The sequence below is a fragment of the Prionailurus viverrinus genome, chromosome X (assembly GCF_022837055.1).
Source record: "Prionailurus viverrinus isolate Anna chromosome X, UM_Priviv_1.0, whole genome shotgun sequence".
In the NCBI taxonomy this organism is placed as follows: Eukaryota; Metazoa; Chordata; class Mammalia; order Carnivora; family Felidae; genus Prionailurus; species Prionailurus viverrinus.
The window spans coordinates 44,078,366-44,102,408 of NC_062579.1; the positions used below are offsets into that span (position 1 = coordinate 44,078,366).

The following is a 24,043-nucleotide window of genomic DNA, read 5'->3' on the forward strand; positions in this document are numbered from 1 at the left end:
TTTTATTTTGTTGCTCATGTTTTAGGTGTCATATCCAGAAAATCACTACCAAGACCCATGTCTAGGAGCTTTATTCCTGTGTTTTCTTCTAGGAGTTTCATGGCTTCACGTCTTACATTTAAGTCTTTAATCCATTTCAAGTTAACTTTTGTGAGTGGTATAAGATATGGATCCAGTTTCATCCTTTTACCTGTGTATATCCAATTACCCCAGCCCCATTTCTTTTCTCCATTGAGTATTCTTGGCTCCCTTGTGACATAATAGTTGACCTGTATATGCTTGGGTTTATTTCTGGGCTCCTGATTGTGCTCCATTGGTCTATTTGTCTGCTTTTATGCCAGTATGATACTGTTTTGATGACTATAACTTTATAGTATAGCTTGAAATCACGAAGTGTGATGCCTCCTGCTTTGTTTTTTCTTTCTTAGGATTTATTTGGCTATTTAGGGTCTTTTCTGCTTCCATATATATTTTAGGAGTGATTTTTCTTCCTCTATGATAAATGCCACTGGAATCTTTACAGGGATTGCATTGAATCTATAAATGGCTTTCAGTAGTACTGACATTTTAACAATACTCACTCTGCTAAGCCATAAACACAGAAGACCTTTTTATTTACTTGTGATTTCTTTGATTTCTTTCACCCATGTCTTGTAGTTTTCAGAGTAGAAATCTCCCCCCTCTTTAAATTTAACACTTAAGTACTTTGTTGTTTTGGATGCTACTGTAAATGGGATTGATACCTTTTATCTCTCTCTTTGCCTGATTTCTCTAGCTAGGACTTTTCGTGTATTGTTGAATAAGAGTGGTGAGAATGGGTACCCTTGTCTTGTTCCTAATATTAGAATAAAAGCTTTCAACCTTTCATCACTAAGTAAGATGTTAGCTGTGGATTTGTCTTACATGGCCTTTAGTATATTGAGATGTGTTCCTTCTAGGTCTAATTTCTTAAGAGTTTTTACTATGATTATTTATGTCAGATGAGTTTTCTGTATCTACTGAGATGATCATATGATTCTTCTCTTTCATTCTATTAATATGATCATATGATTAATTTCTTTCAATCCAATCATTGATTGATTTGCATTTGTTGAACCATCCTTGCATCCCAGAGATACATCTCACTTGATTATAGTATATGATCCTTTTAATGTGCTGTTGAACTCAGTATGCTAGTATATTACTGAGAGTTTTTACATCTATATTAATCAGGGAATAGGCTTATCATTTTAATTTATAGTAGTATCCTTTTCTGGTTTGGGTATCTGGATAATGCCATTGGGGCTTGAACTCACGAACCACAAGATCATGACCTGCGCCGAAATCAAGAGTCTGATGCTAAATCTACCGAGACATCCAGGCAACCCCCTTAATGCAAATATTGTTTTTCTTTTTGTCCTCTAACTTCCATCAGCTTTCTTCACTCTGCTTCACTCTTTTTTAATTTTTGCTACTCTGCTTAATTTCTAATGTCTTATTTACAAGTCTTCTGCGTGGTTTAGTTTAGAAACTCTCTGTGGAATTCTTCAATTACATTGTATTTTTCACCACTAGGATTTCTGGATTTTTTTTAAAAAAATTTTTAATGTTTATTTATTTTTGAGAGAGAGAGAGAGAGAGAGAGAGCGAGCGGGGGGGGGGGGGGGGGGCGCCGAGAGAGATGGAGACACAGAATCCGAAGCAGGCTCCAGGGTCTGAGCTGTCAGCACAGAGCCCGATGCAGGGCTCAAACTCACAAACTGTGAGCTGAAGTCAGTCACTCAACCAACTGAGCCACCCAGGCACCCCTGTATTTTTTTTTTTTTTGATGGTTACTATTTCCTTGTCAAACTTCTCACTCTGTTCATGGATTTTCTCCCCCTAATTTTATTTAGTTGTCTGGTCCATGTTTTCTTACAGTTTCTGAAATTTCCTTAAATTGTGAATTCTTTGTCAGTTTAAAGATCTCCATTTCCTGGGGTGCTTGGGTGGCCCAGTCAGTTGAGTGTCCAACTTCGGCTCAGGTCATAATCTCACGGTCAGTGAGTTCAAGCCCCGTGTCAGGCTCTGTGCTGACAGCTCAGAGCCTGGAACCTGCTTTGGATTCTGTCTCCCTCTGTCTCTGCCCCTCCCTCATTTAAGCTCTGTTCTCTCTGTCTCTCAAAAATGAATAAACGTTTAAAAAAATTTTTTTTAATGATCTCCATTTACTTAGTGTCAGTTATTGAAGGTTTATTAGTTTTCCTTAGTTGTTTCATATTTACCTGATTTTTGTAATCCTTAATTCCTTACATTGGTATCTGCACAATTGAGTAATTGGGCTCCTCTTCCAGAGTTCACAGGTTTCCTTTGGCAGAGGCAGTTCTTCACCAGTCAGCTCTGTTTGGATATGTCTGCTAGTAATGTCTTTGTGCAGGGGGCCTGCTATTATGGTCCATTTTGGGGAAGGCAATTGTTCGAGTTCTGAGGACAGGGAAGGGAGGTATGCCAATGGCTGAGAACAGCTGGATCAGACTTTTGGCTTGGTTCCCTATCCAAGTGAGGTTGCAGGATGGGCTCCATAGTTTCCTGGATTCTATGGTCAGGTTTACTAGATGGTCAGGACTGCAGATCTGAATTAGCATGCCTGACCTGGCAGGGCAGCAGGATGGGAACTGTGGTCTGTGTAGCTCATTGTTTAGGGACTCAAATCCAGCCAGAGTGTGCACTGAATTCCCTGGTCAGGCAAGGCCACCAATTTTGCTCTGCAGAGAGGGGAAGCCATAGGGCTGTTGAATGGCCTATGCAGCTACTGATGTGCTCTAGTTAGGTTCTCTGGTGGGACAGGCTGAAGACTTTATTCAACAATGAGTAGGGGTACAGATCAGATTCTCTGCCTGGACACAGGGGAAGAAGCAGCTCTAAAGTTGATAAAACTCTTTGTTCTAACTCACAAGCCTACCCACACCCCAAGTTCCCTTAACAAACAGAGCTCTTGGCCGTGTTCTGCAAACTATTGGCTCTATTTGCCTGCTTCTTGGCTCAACTGCTGCTGGACCATATAGTTCCTCGTAGTTGTTGCCACCCTTCTGGTCAGATGGGGTCAGAAGACTTTCCACAGATGGTGGGGCTATGTTTTAGTTCCCTTGCCTGGGTGGGAGGAAGAGAGGCCCCTCCAGGCTACTATCAACTTCCCAAACAGATTCTCTGGTTGGGAGGGACTGGGAACTACCCTCAGCCTTGGCTATGAATCAATCCCCTTTCCCATGCATAGCACAGGAATGTTTTACACTCAGTACTGGCTTTATTCTGGGGGCAATCAACTTTTCCCACTCGCCTCTTGGCTCAAGTGCCACAGGGCCCCACAGCTTCCAGAAGTTGTTGCTAGACCTTCTGTTCCAATGGGGCTGGAAAACACTTTCCACAATGGGTGGTGCTGTGATTCAGCTACTTGCCTGGGTGTGGGCAAAGTGAGCTCTAGAAATATTGCCTTACACCTGTTAGAACAGCCATCATCAAAAAGACAAGATAAAAAATGCTGGCAAGGATGTGGAGAAAAGAGAACTGTTGTGCAGTTAGTGGGGTTGTAAACTGGTACAGCCACTATGAAAAACAGTATGGAAGATCATCAAAAAATTTAAAAAAACGGAACTAGTATATGATTCAGCAATTTGACTTTGGGGAATATATCCCCCAAAAACAAAAACACTAACTCCAAAAGATAATCTGCACCCCTGTGTTCATAGCATTATTTACAATAGCCAAGACACAGAACATGGAAACAACCTAACTGTCCAGATGGATGAATATATAAAGAAATTGTGGTGTACACACGTACACACACACACACACACACACACACACACACACACACAAGAATATTATTCAGCCATAAAAAGGGGAAATCCTACCATTTGCAACAACATCAATGGACTCTGAAGGCATTAAGCTAAGTGAAATAAGTCAGAGAGAGAGATAAATGCTATATAATCTCATAAGTGGAATCTAAAAATAACCAAAAACCAAAATACAACAAAAAAAATCCACATAAATTCACAGAAAAAGAGGTTTTTCAGAAATCAGAGGTTTCCAGAGGCAGAGGGTGAGGGGAGGGGAAATTGGAAGTTGGTAGTCAAAAGGTACAAATGTCCAGTTATAAAATAAATAAGTACTGGGGGTGTAATGTACAACATGATGACTATCGTTAACACTGTTGTGTGATATATAGAAAAGCTGTTAAGAAAGGAAATCCTGTGAGTTCTCACCACAATGAGAAAATTTTTTCCCTTCTTTTTTTTCTTTTTATTGTATTTATATGAGATGGATGTTATTTGAACCTACTACGGTAACCATTTCATAACGTAAATGTAAATTAAACCAGCATGGTGTATCCCTTAAACTTATACAGTCAGGTATGCCCACTATTTCTCCATAAAACTGGAACAAAAGTACAATCATAGAAATAAAAACCTCATTGAATTAGCACGATAGCAGAATGAATAGGACAAAGGAAAAAAATCAGTGAACCTGAAGCGAGATCAATAAAAATTATCTAATCTGAACAATATAGAGAAAATATTAATTTACAACTACCAAATAATAACACAATTATATACCTGGTTGTAATTTATTTCTTTAGATTAGCTGGAATTTTACTCTATATTATACTATTCCATTTTTCTTTTTTTTTAACCCTTATAAGCTTTTCTTAAGAACAGAATATTATAATAATGAGAACAAGAAAACACAGTCACTAAATTAACAATCCATATGATCATTAACATAAAAAAGTAAAAACAATACCTACTATTTTTATTAAACATACAAATATAAGAACACAGAAGCTTCTTGAATCAAGATACTCTACACACCTATTGAGTGCAAATACTTCAAAATACTCATTGTTTTCATGGTATTAATTTGAAGATACTCACCTTCTAACTAAATCTGGTTTTAGAAGAGTTGCTTGTTGTTCAACTCCAACTGCCTGGGATATAGGCTGTAAATAGTACAGAAATAAAACTTGTTATAACAGCAGGCTTCAAGCTAAAAATGCAATCTGCTATTATTTCAAAAAACATGGTTTTTACATTTCATATTTTAGTTAACTCACAAACTAGGTAGAATGTCCACATTATGGAATGTTTGATGTTATTACCAAAGACAAAGAAAAATAAAATGTAGCAGTATTCATATTCATTAAGATTTTCCATTAAAAAAGATAGCATTCTTTTATATACCTTTGTTTGTGTTATTTTTCAATGGAGAACATCAACACTCAGCTTCCAGGCCTGATGGGAAAACCAGTACTAAAAGGGAGAGTTGCTGCCATTTCACAAATAGATGAATAAATGAATCAAACTTTCACTTATTGCATGTTCTGGCTCTTTCTCACTCTCTTTACACTAAACTGCTGACAACTATCCCTTTGAGGTGTTAGTATCAGCAGCTGCAATACTGGCTTCTAGGAGAAAAGCTTAAGCCCTCTAAGAAGGAAAATGCCAACCATGTTGGAAAAAAAATTTTAAACATTTATCTAATCCATCCTATGTACTGCCACTGGTGATAGCCCAGTGACCTTAAAACGCAAATCTACCAAAACCGATGTCTGCCCTACCAAGTTTAAACCCTCTATGATGGTTCCCTATAAATAAGGTTAAGTTCCTTTGGACGGCAAAGTCCTCAGTGAACTGGTCCCTGCCACATTCTCTAGACTCCTCTACTTGAAGCCACACTGAACTGTAGCTCCTTTGAATGAGTTGGGCTCTTCCATATGCTGTGACTCTACTCATGTTCCTTCATCTTCCTAGTCTATTTCAACTCCTCCTCAGTCCTGTCCATTCTATGGATGGAACTCCTTTATATAAGAAGCTTCTATCACAGTAGGTTCCAGATAGTCCAGCAAAATCGCTTTGGGTACTCTTTAAAAAACATGTGCCTGGATGGCTCAGTCAGTTAAGCGTCAGACTTCGGCTCAGGTAATGATCTCACGATTCGTGAGTTCAAGCCCCACATTGGGTTCTCTACTGTCAGCACAGAGCCTGCTTTGGATCCTCTGTCTCCTTCTCTCTCTGCCCCTCCCTTGATCACTCTTTCTCTCAAAAATAAACATTAAGAAATATTTTAAAAATAAACAACATATACCTTATCTCATATCTTGTTTTCTAAACAATAAGGGATGAAGGTTTCCTAGAGAAATGACCGATTCCAACATTGGGGCAAAGAAAATACAAGATGAAGCTGGATCATCTTGTTAGGCCAAAAAATAAAGAACTGCTCAAAGAATGATGGGAACATATCAAAAATATATAGGAGTCAGCTTGAAGGGGTTCCCACTGTCCAAATATGGGACGATTTGGACATCAAAATAAATAATGATAGTAACCAGAATATAACCCATTCAATAAAATAAAAATACACGAGTTCATACTGATACAAAGTCTTTGCAGCACAAGGCAACTAATAAACACAAGGAATGATGAAATCATAAAATCATCAATGGATGATAAAACAGGTGGGTAAAAGTTACATAGATTCAGAGTATCTCCCCGCAGATTACTGATTAATTATAAAAGCAACAAAAAGGGTCACTTTATACTAGAAAACCATACAGCATATAGCAAGCGTCACTTTATACTAGAAAACTATACAGTATATAGCAGGCCCCATCTTAAATAAGGAATCAGATTTAACCTCAGCATCACATACCTCCTAATATGATATGATGTGCAAAGAACACATTGCTTATATAGTATTCCTGACAAAAATGCATCATCTGAATCTGAACAAGAGGAAATTTCAAACAAACTCAAATTGAAGGACATTCTACAAAATAACCAATCTTTAGTTTTCAAAACAATATCAATGTTATAAAAGACAAAGAAAAGCTGAGGAACTGTTCTAGATTAAAGGAGACAAGAGAGACAACACAACTAAAGGCAATGCATGATCTTCAATTAGATTTTAAATCAAGGGAGCAAAATTGCCTACATGGACATTAATTGGACAATTGGTGAAATTTTAATGTGGACAATGGTTTAAGTAATAATAATATATTTATATTAAATTCCTTGAATTTTGTCATTGTATTGTGGTTAAAAAAATGTCCTTATTCTTATACTGAAATATTTAGGAGTAAAAGGGCATTATATCTGCAACTAGTTCTCCCATGCTTCACAGGGAAAATCATGTGTGCATAAATGGATAGATGGATGGACGAATGGATGGACAGAATGACCAACCAAATAATATATCGATGGACCATCATCCAGCAATGCCTTTTATCATGTCCCTCTTTATCATATATGTTTAATGTCTGACTCCAAGGACTCTGCTATCTTTGTATTCTCAGTTCCTCTTACCACTTACCACAGTGTCTGGCACATTTTAGGCTTCGAATAATGTTTTAAGGCAGAAAGAAATAAGAAAGAAAACACTGACATAAGAAGAAAGGCTGTGCCATAAAAATGTTCATGATCCATTATTACGAATCCTGGACACAAATCCTAAGGAAATAATACAAAGGAAGAAAAAAGTACATAGTATAAAGTTTGTTTCATAGTAAATATTCAATAAATGATAGATACCCCTGTGTTTTTATTGTGCTATTATACATAATAAAAATTGGCAGCAAATTAGTTGTTCAGGAATAGGGGAAGAGTTAGGTAAATATGAATATTTATTGTACTATTGTGTGGCCAATAAATACTAGAATTGTGAAAGCCAAGTAAAGGCAGGGAAAATCACTTACTAATGAATGAAAAAAAGTAGAAAACAAAACTGTATATGTAAATACAACCACTTACACATGTGTCAAAAGCCGGGAATACTATAAGAAATATAATCACTGCCATGTCAAGGAAATAGCATTCTAGTGATTTTTCCCAATCTTACTACTTTTTATGATGTTACTACATACATTTTATAACTTACAACTTTCAAAGGATATCAAATACTAAGCGTACAGGAAAATAGGTATTTTCATAAACCACTGGTGGGACTGTAAACTGGTTAGTCCTTTTTGAAAAGTAATTTGACAATCAATGCATAAGTCTTACAAACATGTAGCAATTACATTTCTAGAAATTTGCCCAATAATTAAAAATGTATACAAAGGAAATAATTAAGAGTAGACAGCATGATTTAGCTATAAGAATGTTCCTCACAACACAGAATATAATTGCAAAGAGCAAAAAATTTAGACACTTGTTTCCTTTATTTGCTCCATTAAATAAATAATTGCATTTTACATGTTATCTTATCAGTGACAGATATATGGGTTATCTTATAAGTGAGAAAAAATTATAAAAGTATGTATACTATAGTTACATTAAAATTACATGTATGTTTAGGCATATAAAATAGTCTGGAAGAATATATGACAAGGTGTTAAGCTTATCTATATTCATTTTGCTTTGGTAATAAGAAAAAAATAAATTCAACTTTTTACAGATTTATCAACCCTCAAATCTGGTAAACACAGGGCAGGTTCCCATTACTTCAATGCACAACATTATGGTCATTTTAGACAAAAGTAAAAATGGAACATTTAATTAAATCTGAAAGACATCTAAAAAAATAGCCCAGCATCTATTTATATATATTAGTTTTGAAACTCCGCAAAATATTATGAGAGAACTTGATTTGAAGCTATCATATGAAAAGACAGATGAACCGACTATTAGCCATGATTCTGAGGACACAAAGTAGCATTAATAATCCTGTTCATAATTAACATGTGGTTATAAAATATCATCCCAGATTGCTGTCACAGTAACTATGTCTTGTTTCTCTTTACTTAATCCATACTCTTTGCCTCTAGATTTATGCATCAAGGCACCATGTCAGTGTTCCATCTTGCTGGGTCTCAATATAATTCTTTTAAAATTTCTTTAATACAACCATTTAAGTTGGATACATTTTGTCGGATCTTGTGTGTACAAAAAAGAATTCTCATTGCCAAAGTATTTGCTTTTAGTGTTTTTAAACAGTAATTATGTTAAAGAGCTAAATATCTAACCTATAATTAGAAGCTAATCTAATTTGTCCAGGAAAAAACCTCAGTATGGGTTGACTGACTAGGTTGGAGGAGGAAAAGGAAGTCAAGAAATGGTACTTTGTGCTTATTTCTCAACTAACGCCCACCTTAAAATCCAATGAAAGACAGGCACCAATCCCCTTTCCTAATGAGACTTTGATAATTTTGATGTCTGAGACCTTGATAATTTGCTAGCAAAATTCAATAATACTGAAGTACATCTGGACACATGCAGAATGAGGACAAGGCCAAAATGAAAAGCAAAGCTAGGCGTGGATTCCATGAGCCATACCATGCTCTCCTCTCTACTTTGACATTTAGAACACTTTCTTACACTTGTTTCTAGGTCTTTCTCACCTGGGATGCTGTGAGCTAATTGAGGGAAAGACCATATCTCTAAAATTTATCACAATATTCCCAGCACCTAACCAACACCTGAAATAGGAATAGATGCTCACTCAGTAATTGTCTTTCACTATTATAATATTCTCATTGCTTTTATTTTTATTATAGCAACAAACCAATCAATATTAAGCATTTATTAAGTGCTAAGCACTTAATATACATTATTTAAACTTACTTAAACCCTTATGACACCTCTGAGTAGTAAGTATTGCTATCTTCATTTTACAAATGAGCAAGCTGAGGCTGTAAGTGATAGAAGCAAAAATTGAGTCAGTAAAAGGAAATTAATGAATAGATAAATAACTCCAGACAGTACTGAGGAGCAGAGACCCCTTGTGCATACCACAGAGGCTTTTCTGTTAAATTTCGTTAGTTCCTAATCCTTTCTCCTTAACTTACTTTGTCATTATTTGCCCTCCTCCCACCAGTGATTCTCAGCCCTGGATGCAGTTTATAATCTCAAGGAAAGGAGAAGAGGAGACAAAGGGAGGAGGGGAGACAGAAAAAGAAAAAGAAAACAAAAAACAAGAAAAGAAACATCTCAAAATTTCATAAACTATATTGTTGTATTATCAATGCTACAAAACATGTATCTCCTATGAAGTGCTTTTTATTTTTTAATAACTGCTATTTACTAAGTACTTACTACATGCCAGGCACTTCTTACATATATCTCATCTAAACCTAATGAGCCTGCAAGATAGGCATTTTTTCTGATGTGATGAAAATTTTACATCATACAGAGAAGTTGAATAACTGTTCAGTGAAAACCCATGTATCTACCACTCACAGTCTATAGCATTTTAGTATAATTGCATATCACATGTATATCCATCAATCCATCTTATTTTTTACATTTCAAAGTTGCAAATCAAGACAAGCATTTTAAAATGCCATTTTACAAATGAAAACAATCAGAGCTAAAATAAATACCTTTCCTCAAATCATACAGTAAATAATTCAGAGACACTGTTCAAACTCAGGCCTAACTCAAGATACAAACTGGTTCAAGCCTATATTTATGATGCATATACCTGTTTAACAGTGAAATTTTTGTCTAATTAAAAAATTATCACTGTGTATGTCCACTTCCATATTTTTATACTTAAAAAGAATGCTTCATCTATAAAGTCATTGTTTATCCAAGCCGAATTCCTGGCCAAGCCAAGATTCCAAGTAATGAAATTTACCATAAAAAAATAAATGATCCAGGGCACCTGGGTGGCTCAGTCGGTTAAACATCAGACTTTGGCTCAGGTCATGATCTCAGGGTTCATGAGTTCGAGCCCTGTGTCGGGCTCTGTGCTGGGAGCTCAGAGCCTAGAGCCTGCTTCGGATTCTGTGTCTCCCTCTCTCTCTGCCCCTCCCCACTTGTGGTCTCTCTCTCTCTCTCTCTCTCTCTCAATCTCTCTCTCTCAAAAATAAACAAACATGAAAAAAAGAAAGAAATGGTCCATAGGATATTTCCATGGACAAACTCACATCAAGACACACAGGCTATTAAACAGGCAAGGAAAAAAAGATGAAAACATACCGGCACCACAAAAACTGACAAACAAGAGTGATAGAAATTAGGAGGAAGTTTTATTAATTATAAGGCAGGTAGAACTAGACTAAAGAAAAAAATTTACCTAGGCTTCACTCCAGGGCCTCCCTAGAGAGCACCTCATGAAAGGGAAACTAACTGAAAGTAGACTTATACTTCATACTTTCCCTGTATTATGTGCTGTTCAGTTGAGTTATCAAGGGTCTGTACCAACCAGTAAATTGATCAGGCACTGCTCTTGTTGCAGCCCTCCAAGTTTCTACAGCTATTTGGAGACAGAAACTAACCCTGTTTAAAAAAAAACAAAACTGAAAGGAGTGAGAATGCATATTGGAGATAAAAAGGAGAGGACTAACTGAACCATTTAGCATTCTGGGAGGTAGAGTCCCTACAAGTAAAACCAAATCAGCAAGGATGCAGAAAGGAAAAATTTTGGTAGGTATACATGTTGAAGACTGCAGTCTTTACCATATTTGATTATTACAAGCATTAGAAAACACACTATGGGGGTAAAAGTAAACCATACCTTATTAGCGAACTATAGATCAATGCCTGTTAATAAACAGTGTACATACCCTTGTCCTTAAACTGTAGATCTGTGAAATGACTTAATCACCATTCGAAAAGACAACAGAAGTCAAAGAAAATCTACATGAAGTCAGAGAGTTGGGCAGGGGAGGCCAGATCCTATAGGGCTTTCATGCCATTACGTATTGGTATTTTTACTATGAGTGATATGGGCAATAGAAGGTTTTGGGGAGGGTTTTGAGACATGATACGACTTGCATTTTGAGAAACTTAACAAAGGACCATGGGGGAGGGGAAGGAAAAAAAAAGTTAGAGAGGGAGGGAGACAAACCATAAGACACTCTTAAAAACTGAGAATAAACTGAAGGTTGATGGGGGGTGGGAGGGAGGGGAGGGTGGGTGATGGGCATTGAGGAGGGCACCTGTTGGGATGAGTACTGGGTGTTGTATGGAAACCAATTTGACAATAAATTTCATATTTTAAAAAAAAATAAATAAAAGGATCATTCTGCTTCTTAGAATGAGAAAAGGGTTATAAAGGAGCAAAGGCAGAAGGAAGGACAACAATTAGGCTACTGTAATCATTCAAGTAAGAGAGATTAGACCATCATGATAATGATGGAAGTGAGAAGTAGTCAGGTTGTAGATATATTTTAAAGGAAAAGCCAAAAGACTTTCTGATGATTTCAAGTGACATATGAGAAAAAGAGAAGAGTAAAAGATAACCACAAATATATGGCTTGAGTAACAAGAAAGAGTTTCCATTTGCTGAGATGGGGACAACTGTGGAAAGAACAGCCTTAGGGCAGTGGTCAGAGGGGAGTATAAAAAAAGTGTTTGACTTTGGACACATTGAATTTGAAATGTCCATTGTATAATCAAATAGAGATGTTGGATATATACTGAAAGAAGCATGGCAAAAACAAACAAAAACAAAAAATTCTTTCCTAGAACACAAAGTCAAAAGTAAAGTGGGCTGGAAGTATCCATACGAAACACACACACACACACACACACATATTCTGGTCTGTCTGCTGAGAACCCTGGAAACTATAACCCCCAAGTAACACAAAACACAGCCAACATCCATATTTTGGTTTCTAAATTATATTGCCCACTGAAAGGAATTAGGGCTCCATGGAAAAATGACTGATTCCAGAGGAGGGGCAGGGAAAGTACAAAATGAGCCTGAAATACCATGCCATGCCAGAAAATAAAGAAGTACTCAAAAGAATAACAAGAACATGTTGGGGCACCTGGGTGGCTCAGTTGGTTAGGTGATCGACTTTGGCTCAGGTCATGAATACACAGTTCGTGAGTTCGAGCCCCGCATCTGGCTCTCTGCTGTTAGCAGACAGCCGGGAGCTTGCTTTGGATTCTGTGTGTGTGTGTGTGTGTGTGTGTGTGTGTGTGTGTGTGTCTCTGCCCCTCCTCCCCACCCTCAAAAATAAACATTAAATTTTTTTTTAAAAAAGAATAACAAGGACATGTCAAAAGGACACCACATCTACCTTGAATGGGTGCCTATTAACCAAATCTGGGGTACTTTAACCATCAAAATAAACAATGATAATATTATATCACAACTTAGTAAATAATATAAGGCCCCATAAGTACACACTGACACAAATAAATAAATAAATGAGAAGGGACAACTAATAAACATAAAGAGGAATGATGAAATTAGAGTATCAATAGATACATAAACTAGTGGGTGAAAGTTTTGATGATGAAAGGGATACTTACATAGTCTCAAAACAGCTCCCTATAAATAACTCATAAATTATAAAGGGGAAAATGGCAACTTTATAGTGGAGAAGCCTGGCAGGCCCTGCTTGAACCATGTAATAAAAGTTAATATCACGAATTCTGGGACAAACTGGCATGGCTCCTAATATAGAGATGTCACTTACATGGTATTCCTGCCAAAAATCTATGATTTGAATCTAATCATGAGAAAACTTCAAATAAACATAAACTGAAGGATATTCTACAAAAAACTGGCCTGTGCTTTTCAACACTGTCAAGAAAAACAAAGAAAGGCTAAAGAAATGTTCAATATTAAACCAGACTAAAGAAAAAGACAACTACCCTCCCCACCAAAATTTGACTAGGCACTTCACAAAAGATATTTGAATGTCTAAGAATTACATGAGAAAGTGCACAACATTGTTACTTATCAGAGAAATGCAAGTTAAAAGCACAATATATACTACATCACATCTACCAGAATGGCTAAAATTTAACATACAGGTAATGCTAAGTGGTGATAAGGATGTAAAATAACTGGAACATTCATACATTGCTGCTAGGAATATATTTTTTAATGTTTATTTATTTTTGAAAGACAGAGAGAGAGAACTACCAGGGGAGGGGCAGAGAGAGAGGGGACAGAGGATCTGAAGCAGGCTCTGTGCTGACAGCAGAGAGCCCAATGCAGGGCTCAAACTCATGAACCATGAGATCATGACCTGAGCCGAAGCTGGATGCTTAACTGACTGAACCACCTAGGCACCCGGGTAGGAATGTATTTTGACACAACTACTTGGAAAACTGTGTAGCATTATTTAGTATAGTTAAATATACTTTTATCCTGTGACCCAGCAATCCCACACCTACATATACAAGAGAAATGAGTGCATGTGTCCAACAATAAAACATACAGGAACATTCACAGCTGTTTATTTTTAAGAGTCAAAAAGGAGAACCAATCTTAATGTACATCAACAGAAGAATTGATAACTGAACTGTGGCATAATCTATAATAGTACAACTCAAAGCACAAAAAACAAACTAATGATACATGCAACAACGTGGGTGGATCTTAGTGAATCTTCTAGGGGGCTGAAAATGTACTCAATCTTCATTTGCATTTAGTGGGGGAATAGATACGTGAAAATTCTTCAATTAGGGTACGTTAGATTTAGATTAGGGTACTTTAATGTATATATGCTTAATATACTTTAATAAAAATAAGAAATCTTTGGGGGACCTAGGTGGCTCAGTCAGTTAAGCATCTGACTTCAGCTCAGGTCATGATCTCGCGGTTCGTGGGTTTGGGCCCCATGTCAGGCTCCGTGCTGACAGCTCAGAGCCTAGAGCCTGCTTCAGATTCTGTGTCTCCTTCTCTCTCTGCCCTTCCCCTGCTATCTCTCTCTCTCTCAAAAATAAATAAACATTAAAAAAATAGTTAAAAAAAGAAGAAATCTTTTTAAAAGCTGGTATGATCCAATTCTGATAAAATACTAAAAAATTTTTTGTATATGTGTTTGTATGGAAAAATGTCTAGAAAACTACAAAGGTTCATTTCTGAGAGGTGAGTTAACCAGTAATTTTAACTTTATACTTTGCTGTAATTTCTAAAAAGTATAAGAAGAAAAGTTATTTTCAAAAAGCTATTTTCAGAAGTAAAACTTTCACTATTGACAAATGACATATTATACACAGAAAACCCTAAAACTCTACCAAAATTGCTAGAACTGATAAATAAATTCAGTAAAGTCACAGGATACAAAATCAATGTGCAGAAATCTGTTGCATTTGTATACACTAATAATGAAGCAGCAAAAAGAGAAATCAAGAAAACAACCACATTTACAACTGCACCAAAAATAATGATACCTAGGAATAAACCTAATCAGAAGTAAAGACCTGTACTCTGAAAACTGTAAAACACTGATGACAGAAATTGAAGAGGACAGAAAGAAATGGAGATATCCCATGGTCATGGATTGGAAGAAAAATATTATTAAAATTCCTAAACTACCCAAAGCAATCTATGTATTTAATGCAATCTCTATCGAAATACCACTAGCATTTTTCACAGAACTAGAACAAAATACCCTAAAATTTATATGTTATCACAAAAGACCACAAATAGCCAAAGTAATTTTGAAAAAGGAAAGCAAAGCTGGAGGTATCACAATTCTAGACTTCAAGTTATATTACAAAGCTGTAGTAATGAAAACAGTATGGTACTGGCACAAAAACAGACACATAGATCAATGGAACAGAATAGAAAACCCAGAAATAAACCCACAGCTATATGATCAGTTAATCTTCAACAATAGCAGTAAAGAATCCAATGGGAAAAAGACAGCCTCTTCAACAAATGGTGTTGGAAAAACTGGACAGCTACATGCAAAAGAATGAAACTGGACCACTTTCTTTCACCATGCATAAAAATAAGCTTGAAATAGATTAAAGACCTATATATGAGACCTGAAACCATAAATATCCTAGAAAAGAGCACAGGCAGTAATGTCTCCAACATTGGCTCTAGCAACCTTTTTCTAGATATGTCTCCTGAGGCAAGGGAAACAAAAGCAGAAATAAATTATTGGGACTTCATCAAAATAAAAAGCTTCTGTACAGCAAAGGAAACAATCAACAAAACTGAAAGGCAACCTATGTAATAGGAGAAGATATTTGCAAATGATGTATCCAATAAAGGGTCAATATCCAAAATATATAAAGAACTTATACAACTCAACACCCAGAAAACAAATAATCCAATTTAAAAATGGGAATAAGATTCTCAGGATCCACATAAGAGTGAAAACATATGGTATCTATCTTTCTCTGTATGACTTATTTCACTTAGCATAACACTCTCCAGTTCCATCCATGTTGCTACAAATGTTTTCACTCTTATGTGGATCCTGAGAAACTTAACAGAAGACCATGGGGGAGGGGAAGAAAAAAAAGGTTAGAGAGGGAGGGAGCCAGAACATAAGAGACTCTTAAAAACTGAGAACAAACTGAGGGTTGATGGGGGGGGTGGGAGGGAGGGGAGGGTGGGTGATAGGTATTGAGGAGGGCACCTGTTGGGATGAGCACTGGGTGTTGTGTGGAAACCAATTTGACAATAAATTTCATATTAAAAAAATAAAAATAAATAAAACTTGCCAAAATAAAAATAAATAAATAAATAAATGAATAAATAAAATAACTAAAAATGGGCATAAGAAATAAACAGGTATTTCTCCAAAGAAGACAACCCAGATAACCAACAGACACAAGAAAAAATGCTCAACATCACTTATCATAAGGGAAATACAAATCAAAATTACAGTATCACCTCACACCTGTCACAATGGCTAAAATAAAAAATGCAAGAAACAACAAGTATTGGTGAGGAGGTGGAGAAAAAGAAACTCACTTTCACTGTTGGTGGTAATGCAAACTGGTGTAGCCACTGTGGAAAACAGTATGGAGATTCTTCAAAAAGCTAAAAATAGCACTACCCATAACCCAGTAATCACACTACTGGGTATTGATCCAAAATATACAAAAACACTAATTCAAAGGGATACATGCACCTCTATGTTTATAGCAGCATTATTTACAATAGCTAAATCATGGAAACAGCCCAAGTGTCTGTCAACTAATGAACGGACAAAGAATATACGGTATATATATGCAGCAGAATATTATTCAGCCAGAAAAATGAATGAAATCTTGACATCTGAGAGTATAATGCTAAGTGAAACAATTAAGTCAGAGATAGACAAATACCATAAGATTTCTCTCATATGTAGAATCTGACAGACAAAACAAATGAGCAAAGGAAAGAAGACAAATCAAGAAATAGACTCTTGGGGCACCTGTGTGGTAAAGCTTTACAGTTGGTAAAGCATCTGACTCTTGATTTTGGCTTGGGTCATGATCTCATGGTTCAGGAGTTCAAAAGCCCCATATCTGACTCTGTGCTAATGGTGTAGAGCCTGCTTGGGATTCTCTCTCTGCCTCTCTCTGCCTCTTCCCCACTTGTGAGCATGATCTCTCTCTCAAAATAAACACTAAGAAAAAAAGAAACAGACTCTTAACTATAGAGAAAAAAACTGATGGTTTACCAGAAAGGAGATAGGTGGGGAGATGGGTTAAATGGGTGATGGGCATTAAGGAAGGCGCTTCTTGTGATAAGCACTGAGTGTTGTATGTAAGTGATGAATCACTAAATCCTACATCTGAAACTAATATTGCTCTATGTTAACTAACTGGAATTTAAATAAAAACTTGAAAAAAAAACTGGTGTTGCATACCAAAACCAGTATCAGTATTAAGTCCAAATTGTTAAAACTATGTTTCAAAACTGAATGCACAGTTAAAAAACTGAGAATGCTAACATGTATACTATGATAAAATAAATATACTTCATCATTGCTATCCCCACTAAAGAACAGTTTGCCTTTCCCTCACATAACTTTATTAGTAATCCACAGATAGTCTTTTAGCTCATTCCACCAACTTCCCAAATTGCAGATTTCAACTGTGCTTCTATTTTAGAGATTGGCTCCTTCCTGGAGAATGAGAGCTACCTGAAAGGTTCCCATCCTGTCAATATCGTCAATATTCCAACTAATTTATACTGCAAAACGGAGAAGGCCAAATAATGTCCCTGTAAATCAATCCAAATGACTAATGTCCTTATCATTACCAGCTTCTACATTCCGAAGACATCCTAAGCAATATGTGTCTTTTGAGAACATTTTTTGACAACATTCAGTAAATGCACCGTTTAGACCAATTTTCCTTCAGTTAGAATAAAGTAATTTCACATAAATAAAATATTGCGCTAACTAGCATTTTTACATAAATGGTCTAATATCCTAGATCCAGAATCTCTCTCTCTAGAGAAACCAGACTAACATTACTTCTCAATTTTTATACATTTTCATTTAATGGAATTAACTACTTTATAGAGGAAGTTAGAATGAAGAATAAATGAGATGACACTGCTTGATACATTGTAGGTCCTCAATGTCAGTTCCCTAACTGTAAGATTTTCTCCTTTCGAATGCCTTGGAAACTGGTCTCAATATATTAAAACTGTCTTTACCAACAGATATCTTATATTTTCACTCATATGTGGATCTTGAGAAACTTAACGTAAGACCATGGGGGAAGGGAAAGGGAAAAATAGCTACAAACAGAGAGGGAGGGAGGCAAACCATAAGAGACTCTTAAATACAGAGAACAAACTGAGGATTGATGGGGGGGGGGTGGGTGAGAGGGTAAAATGGGTGATGCGCATTGCAGAGGGCATTTGTTGGGATGAGCACTGGGTGTTGTATGTAACGCGATGAACCACAGGAGTCTACCCCAAAAACCAAGAGCACACTTTACACACTGTACTTTAGCCAATTTGACAATAAATTATATTTTTTAAAAAACTGTCTTTATCAGAATAAACTTACTGTTTTTTTAATGTTTGTTTATTTTTGACAGACAGACTTAGACACACACACACACGCACAGGAACACACAGAGCACAAGCGGGGAAGGGGCAGACAGAGAGGGAGACACAGAATATGAAGCAGGCTCTATACTCTGAGCTGTCAGTACAGCCAATGAAGGACTTGAACTCATGAGCCATGAGATCATGACCTGAGCTGAAGTCGGATGTTTAACCGACTAAGCCACCCAGGCGCCCCATAAACCTACTGTTTTAATCATATTCACACACACATGGATATTTCTGAACAAAGTGAACATGGTGAATGTTTTGCCAATTAACAACAGCATTATACCCATCAGTCCATTCTTCAGATAGTTTCTGTACTGTCTTGAAAGGACTAGAAAAACAGAAATGTAACCAGAGACAAAGTAAACATCTCAAAGGCACTAATATCTTCAGTAACTATCTTTTTGGGTCTTAAACATACTATAGTTAGAATTAAAATCACCAAGAATAAAGTGTAAAGACATTACTTTCCTGATTTAAGAAACTGGAGCTGAAAATTATGATTTCACTGAGATCAGCTATGAAGCAGTAATAAAATAGGAAATGTCAGTCAGAACCACAATTTCCAGAGTAATCTTACAAATGTACACATCAGATATGCTAATATGTAGATTTATCTGTGAAAAAATTATATATAAAAACATTTTATTGACTCCTGATGCATTCAAAATCTAAAATCTGGCCAATCCTGTCACTGCTTCTAACAATACCAACAAAAACCTGAAAGACACTCCTCATCCTAGTAGTCAATGCTAAACGTTTGCAACAACAAAAATCACTAAGTTACCTTTCCTTATGTTAATCCACATTATTCATACAGAAAAAAAATTCTAGGAGACTGAATCAATATGGTAACAGTGATCATATACATTCATTCTATTACTCTAGAAAGCAAGATGATGGTTTAAAAAACTGGAATAAAGTTATAACATCCTAGAAAAATTAAAAACGAGTGCCATCCACAGACCATAAATGGTGGAGAATCTCCAAATGAATAGAAAACAATAGTTCACATCCACAGGGAAACAAAATCATTGGAAACCAAAGCTTCAAACATATATGGAACATATATGGAGAAAACTACTACAAAGTTAGGAGTGATTTGGGAAGCACCAAACCTACTCACAGTAGATACCAGAAGCATGAAGTGGCCTTGGGGAATTTATCTGAGAGATTCAATGGGAAGGTAAAGAAGGAGCAACTGGGCACTCCTATCCACCTCCAAATCCCTGTTGTGCTAAGAGGTAAGTAGCAATGGGGATTGGCTAAAAATTCAAGAGGGAACTGGGTTAGAAAATCAGGATCACCAAACCTCTCAGAAACACCAAAGGTAGAAAAAGAGAAGCACCAAAATTAAAAAAAAAAATCTTTAGAACAATTAACTTCAGGTAGATACTTAATGCTGCCTGGAAGTGTTACTACCACTCATTTTACCATTCTCTTAGAAAACTTATTTATACCTTCTCCTCTCTCCTCAAACTTTTAATACACACTCTCTCTCTCCCAAACTCATGCTCGGATGATGACCATACTTCTATTTTACTGAGAAAATAAAAAAGCAACAAGAAAAGAATTACTGTAAACTCCTACTACCACATCTACTGACCTAATATCATTTGTGCCCACACTCTCTACCTTCACGCATATTATTATGGACAACCTGTCTGGGATCCTATGCTAAGGCCAACTCTTCTATTTAGAAATTAAACTTCATCTCCTCTCACCTTCTCCAGAACATCACTCCAGTAATTCTCCATTCTCTTTCCTATTATCACCAATTTTTCCCTCACTTTGAAACTGTTCCTCTTATGAGATTGTATCCCCATTAAAACAAACCCTCTCAACCAGAACTCATTGAGATATGACCAATTGTGAAGTTGGGGCAAAGAAGAATAGAATATGCATGTTGTGAAAAGGTAAGTTCAAAGAATGATGGGGACATGTCAAAAGTTTAAAGAAACAAGTTTGAAGAGGAACCCACTAGCCTAATCTGAGATAGTTGGTGCATCAAAATAAATAATGATACTCGTGAGTTATAAACCATAGAACAAAATAAAAATACTTTTATATATTTAAATCAATCAATCAATAAATGGGGAAAACGGAAAGCTTTAATCCAAATAATAAATACAGAATTTGAAAACCATTATCTGGCAATCATCATAGTAATAATCATCATAGGCAATAATGGCTGCCAAAACTGTGGGTAAAGGTTTTATGATAAACTATGATAAACATAGACTCAAAGTAACTCCTCACATATTACTTAATTATAAATTAAAAAATAATAACTTTTCAGTGGTAAAATCTGGTAGACAGAACCTTAACCTACTAATCAAAATTAATTTCACCAGTAATAAAACAACGGACACCATGTGCCTCCTGATATAATACACTAAAAAGGACTCAAAAATCGCCTTTATATTATTCCTGCCACAAATGCATAACCTGAATCTAATCATGTGGAAACATAAGACCAACCCATTTTGAATACTAATCTATAAAATAGCTGGTCTACACTCATCAAAATCATCAAGGTCATAAAAGACCAAGAAAGACTAAAACAATTGTTCCAAATTAGAAGAAACTATTAAAGTAGAGTGACAATAAAATACAAACAATTATTCTAGATTGTATTCTAGAAAACCAGAATGTTTTCTCCTCTGCTGTTATTAAGAGGAGTCATATATTTAGAAGAAATCTTCTTTGGAGAACAGTTAAAAATGAAGAATCTGAGAAACTTCTGGAACATCCATTATATATCCCACTCATGTCCAGCTAACTACAAAAGATCTCACTAATAGTGCAGGCATTCATTAGATGTGGGATGAGGCATTGTTAACCTAGAAGTCACAAAGTTTACACACTTTAATTGAAGAAGCCTAAATCAGCTACCAATGCCGATCAACTAGACCTTCATTTTAAATATAAAGCAAAAGCCAAAAAAAAAAAAAAAAGACTAAACATGGGAGGAGATTTAGCAACCATAAAATTAATAACATATATTCTATCCCAAAGGAATGAGTCAGGAACATGGAAATAAGCAAATTAATGGGAAAAACTCACATGCACATCAATGGGAGAAAAGGAAAATGAAGAAAGTAGAGCTACATATGTGAACATGGGTAAATCTCATAATAATCTCATAATCCATATTGAATTTAAAAAAAATACAGAAGAATACATATGCTAGGGTACTATTTAAATGAAGTTTTAAATCTTGCAAAAAAATACAGGTATATCCAGAGGATGGTAAATATGGTAATTTTTTCATTTCTAGAGTATTTGTTATATAGGTGTTCTTAATATCCTTGCATATATCATAAAGATTTCATTGTAAATATTTTAACTCAAGAATACAGGTTAACTAATAAAAACTTTAGCAGCATTCAATCCTGTTCTACAAGGGGTTCTTACACATACCAATTATGTAATCCTTAATATAAATGAATGTGTATGCTTTTATTTTATTTTAAAAAAATTTTTTTTTACATTTATTTCTTTTGAGAAACAGAGTGAGACAAAGCGTGAGCAGGGGAGGGGCAGAGACAGAAGGAGACACAGAATCTGAAGCAGGCTCCAGGCTCTGAGCAAGCAGTCAGCACAGAGCCCAATGCGGGGCTTGAACCCACAAACTGTGAGATCATGACCTGAGCTGAAGTCGGACGCTCAACCGACTGAGCCACCCAGGCGCCCCAGAATGTGTCTGCTTTTAAAAACAGAAACACTATCAGTAGTCTCATCGGTTCAGGTCAAGTTTGCCACCAAATGAATTTTGGCAACAAATATAGGAAAATCCTTTCAGTATCCAGAAACTTTTAGGATTAAGGAATTAGGACTCACAATAAGAAGAAATGGAGAAGTTAAGATGGTGGAGAAGGAGGGGGACACTGGGCTATCCTTGTCCCTCAAACACAGCTGTATTGAGGTCAGATTACTGGGAACACCCAGGAAATCGATCTGCGGACTGGCACAAGGATCTCCACAGTTGTAGAGAGACAGCTTGGCAGGTGCTAGGTGTGTGGATGTGAACTGGGGGAGAGAAAAACAGAGGGGAGGGAGAGCCACAGAGGGGAGGGAAACCTTTCGATGGAGACAAAAGGGAGAGAAATAGAGAGGGGTTGAGAAAGTGTGGCATCGAGTTAGCACAAGAGAAAAACCACTCTAGACCACAGAATGGGAAGCAGAAAGTATTGAGTGTCCCAGTTCTTTTTTGCAAACAGCTTTTAGAGCTCAAACTCTGAGGTTGTGAAGACTTTCTCCGAGTGGAGCTGTGACATGCTCCTGGGGAGGAGGGAGCTGGTCCCAGAGTACATAGCAAGGTGTAGAGATCTCTGGGGTGTACTGGGAGAGAAAAGTCCCATTCTTGGAGTACTTTTTGAAGAGGGTTTATTGTCTCCCCAAGGATAAATGACTTTGTAGGTGCCAGCCAAGGCCTTTCATCAGCAGGGCAGAGGGCTCTAATCCAGACGAGGGGAGTAGATCTGCACCATGCCATCCTTTAAAACTTTGGGTTTTTTTTAAATTTGTTTTATTTTTTATTTTTTAAAATTTATATCCAAATTAGTTAGCATACAGTGCAACAATGATTTCAGGAGTAGATTCCTTAGTGCCCCTTACCCATTTAGCCCATACCCCTCCCCATAACCCCTCCTGTAACCCTCAGTTTGTTCTCCATATTTATGAGTCTCTTCTGTTTTGTCCCCCTTGCTGTTTTTATACTATTGTTTCCCTTCCCTTATGTTTATCTGTTTTGTCTCTTAAAGTCCTCATGAGTGAAGTCATATGATTTTTGTCTTTCTCTGACTTACTAATTTCACTTAGCATAATACCCTCCAGTTCCATCCATGTCATTGCAAATGGCAAGATTTCATTCTTTTTGATTGCCAAGTAATACTCCATTGTGTGCGTGTGTGTGCGTGTGTGTATATATATATATAATATATAATATTTGTGTATATATAATATATAATATTTATATATAATTAATATATAAATTATATATAAATAAATATATATTATAATATTTATACATATAATATTTATATATATACAAATACACCACATTTTCTTTATCCATTCATCCATCAACAGACATTTGGGCTCTTTCCATACTTTGGCTATTGTTGATAGTGCTGCTATAAACATGGGGGTGCATGTGTCCCTTTGAAACAGCACACCTGTATCCCTTGGATAAATGCCTAGTAGTGCAATTGCTGGGTTATAGGGTAGTTCTATTTGTAGTTTTTTGAGGAACCTCCATACTGTTTTCCAGAGTGGCTGCACCAGCTTGCATTCCCATAACTTTGGGTTTTGAATCCCA

At 36.3% G+C, this 24,043-nt stretch overlaps 1 protein-coding gene across 3 annotated transcripts in view; it reads right to left on the minus strand.

The window, feature by feature from the left end:
* WNK3 (WNK lysine deficient protein kinase 3) overlaps positions 1 to 24,043 on the minus strand; it is a 180,807-nt gene that overhangs the window by 67,291 nt on the left and 89,473 nt on the right. For all 3 annotated transcript variants that reach the window (XM_047844675.1, XM_047844676.1, XM_047844677.1), the window contains exon 11: positions 4,893 to 4,957. In XM_047844675.1, the coding sequence (XP_047700631.1) occupies positions 4,893 to 4,957 (65 nt within the window). The remainder of the gene's footprint in view (positions 1 to 4,892; positions 4,958 to 24,043) is intronic.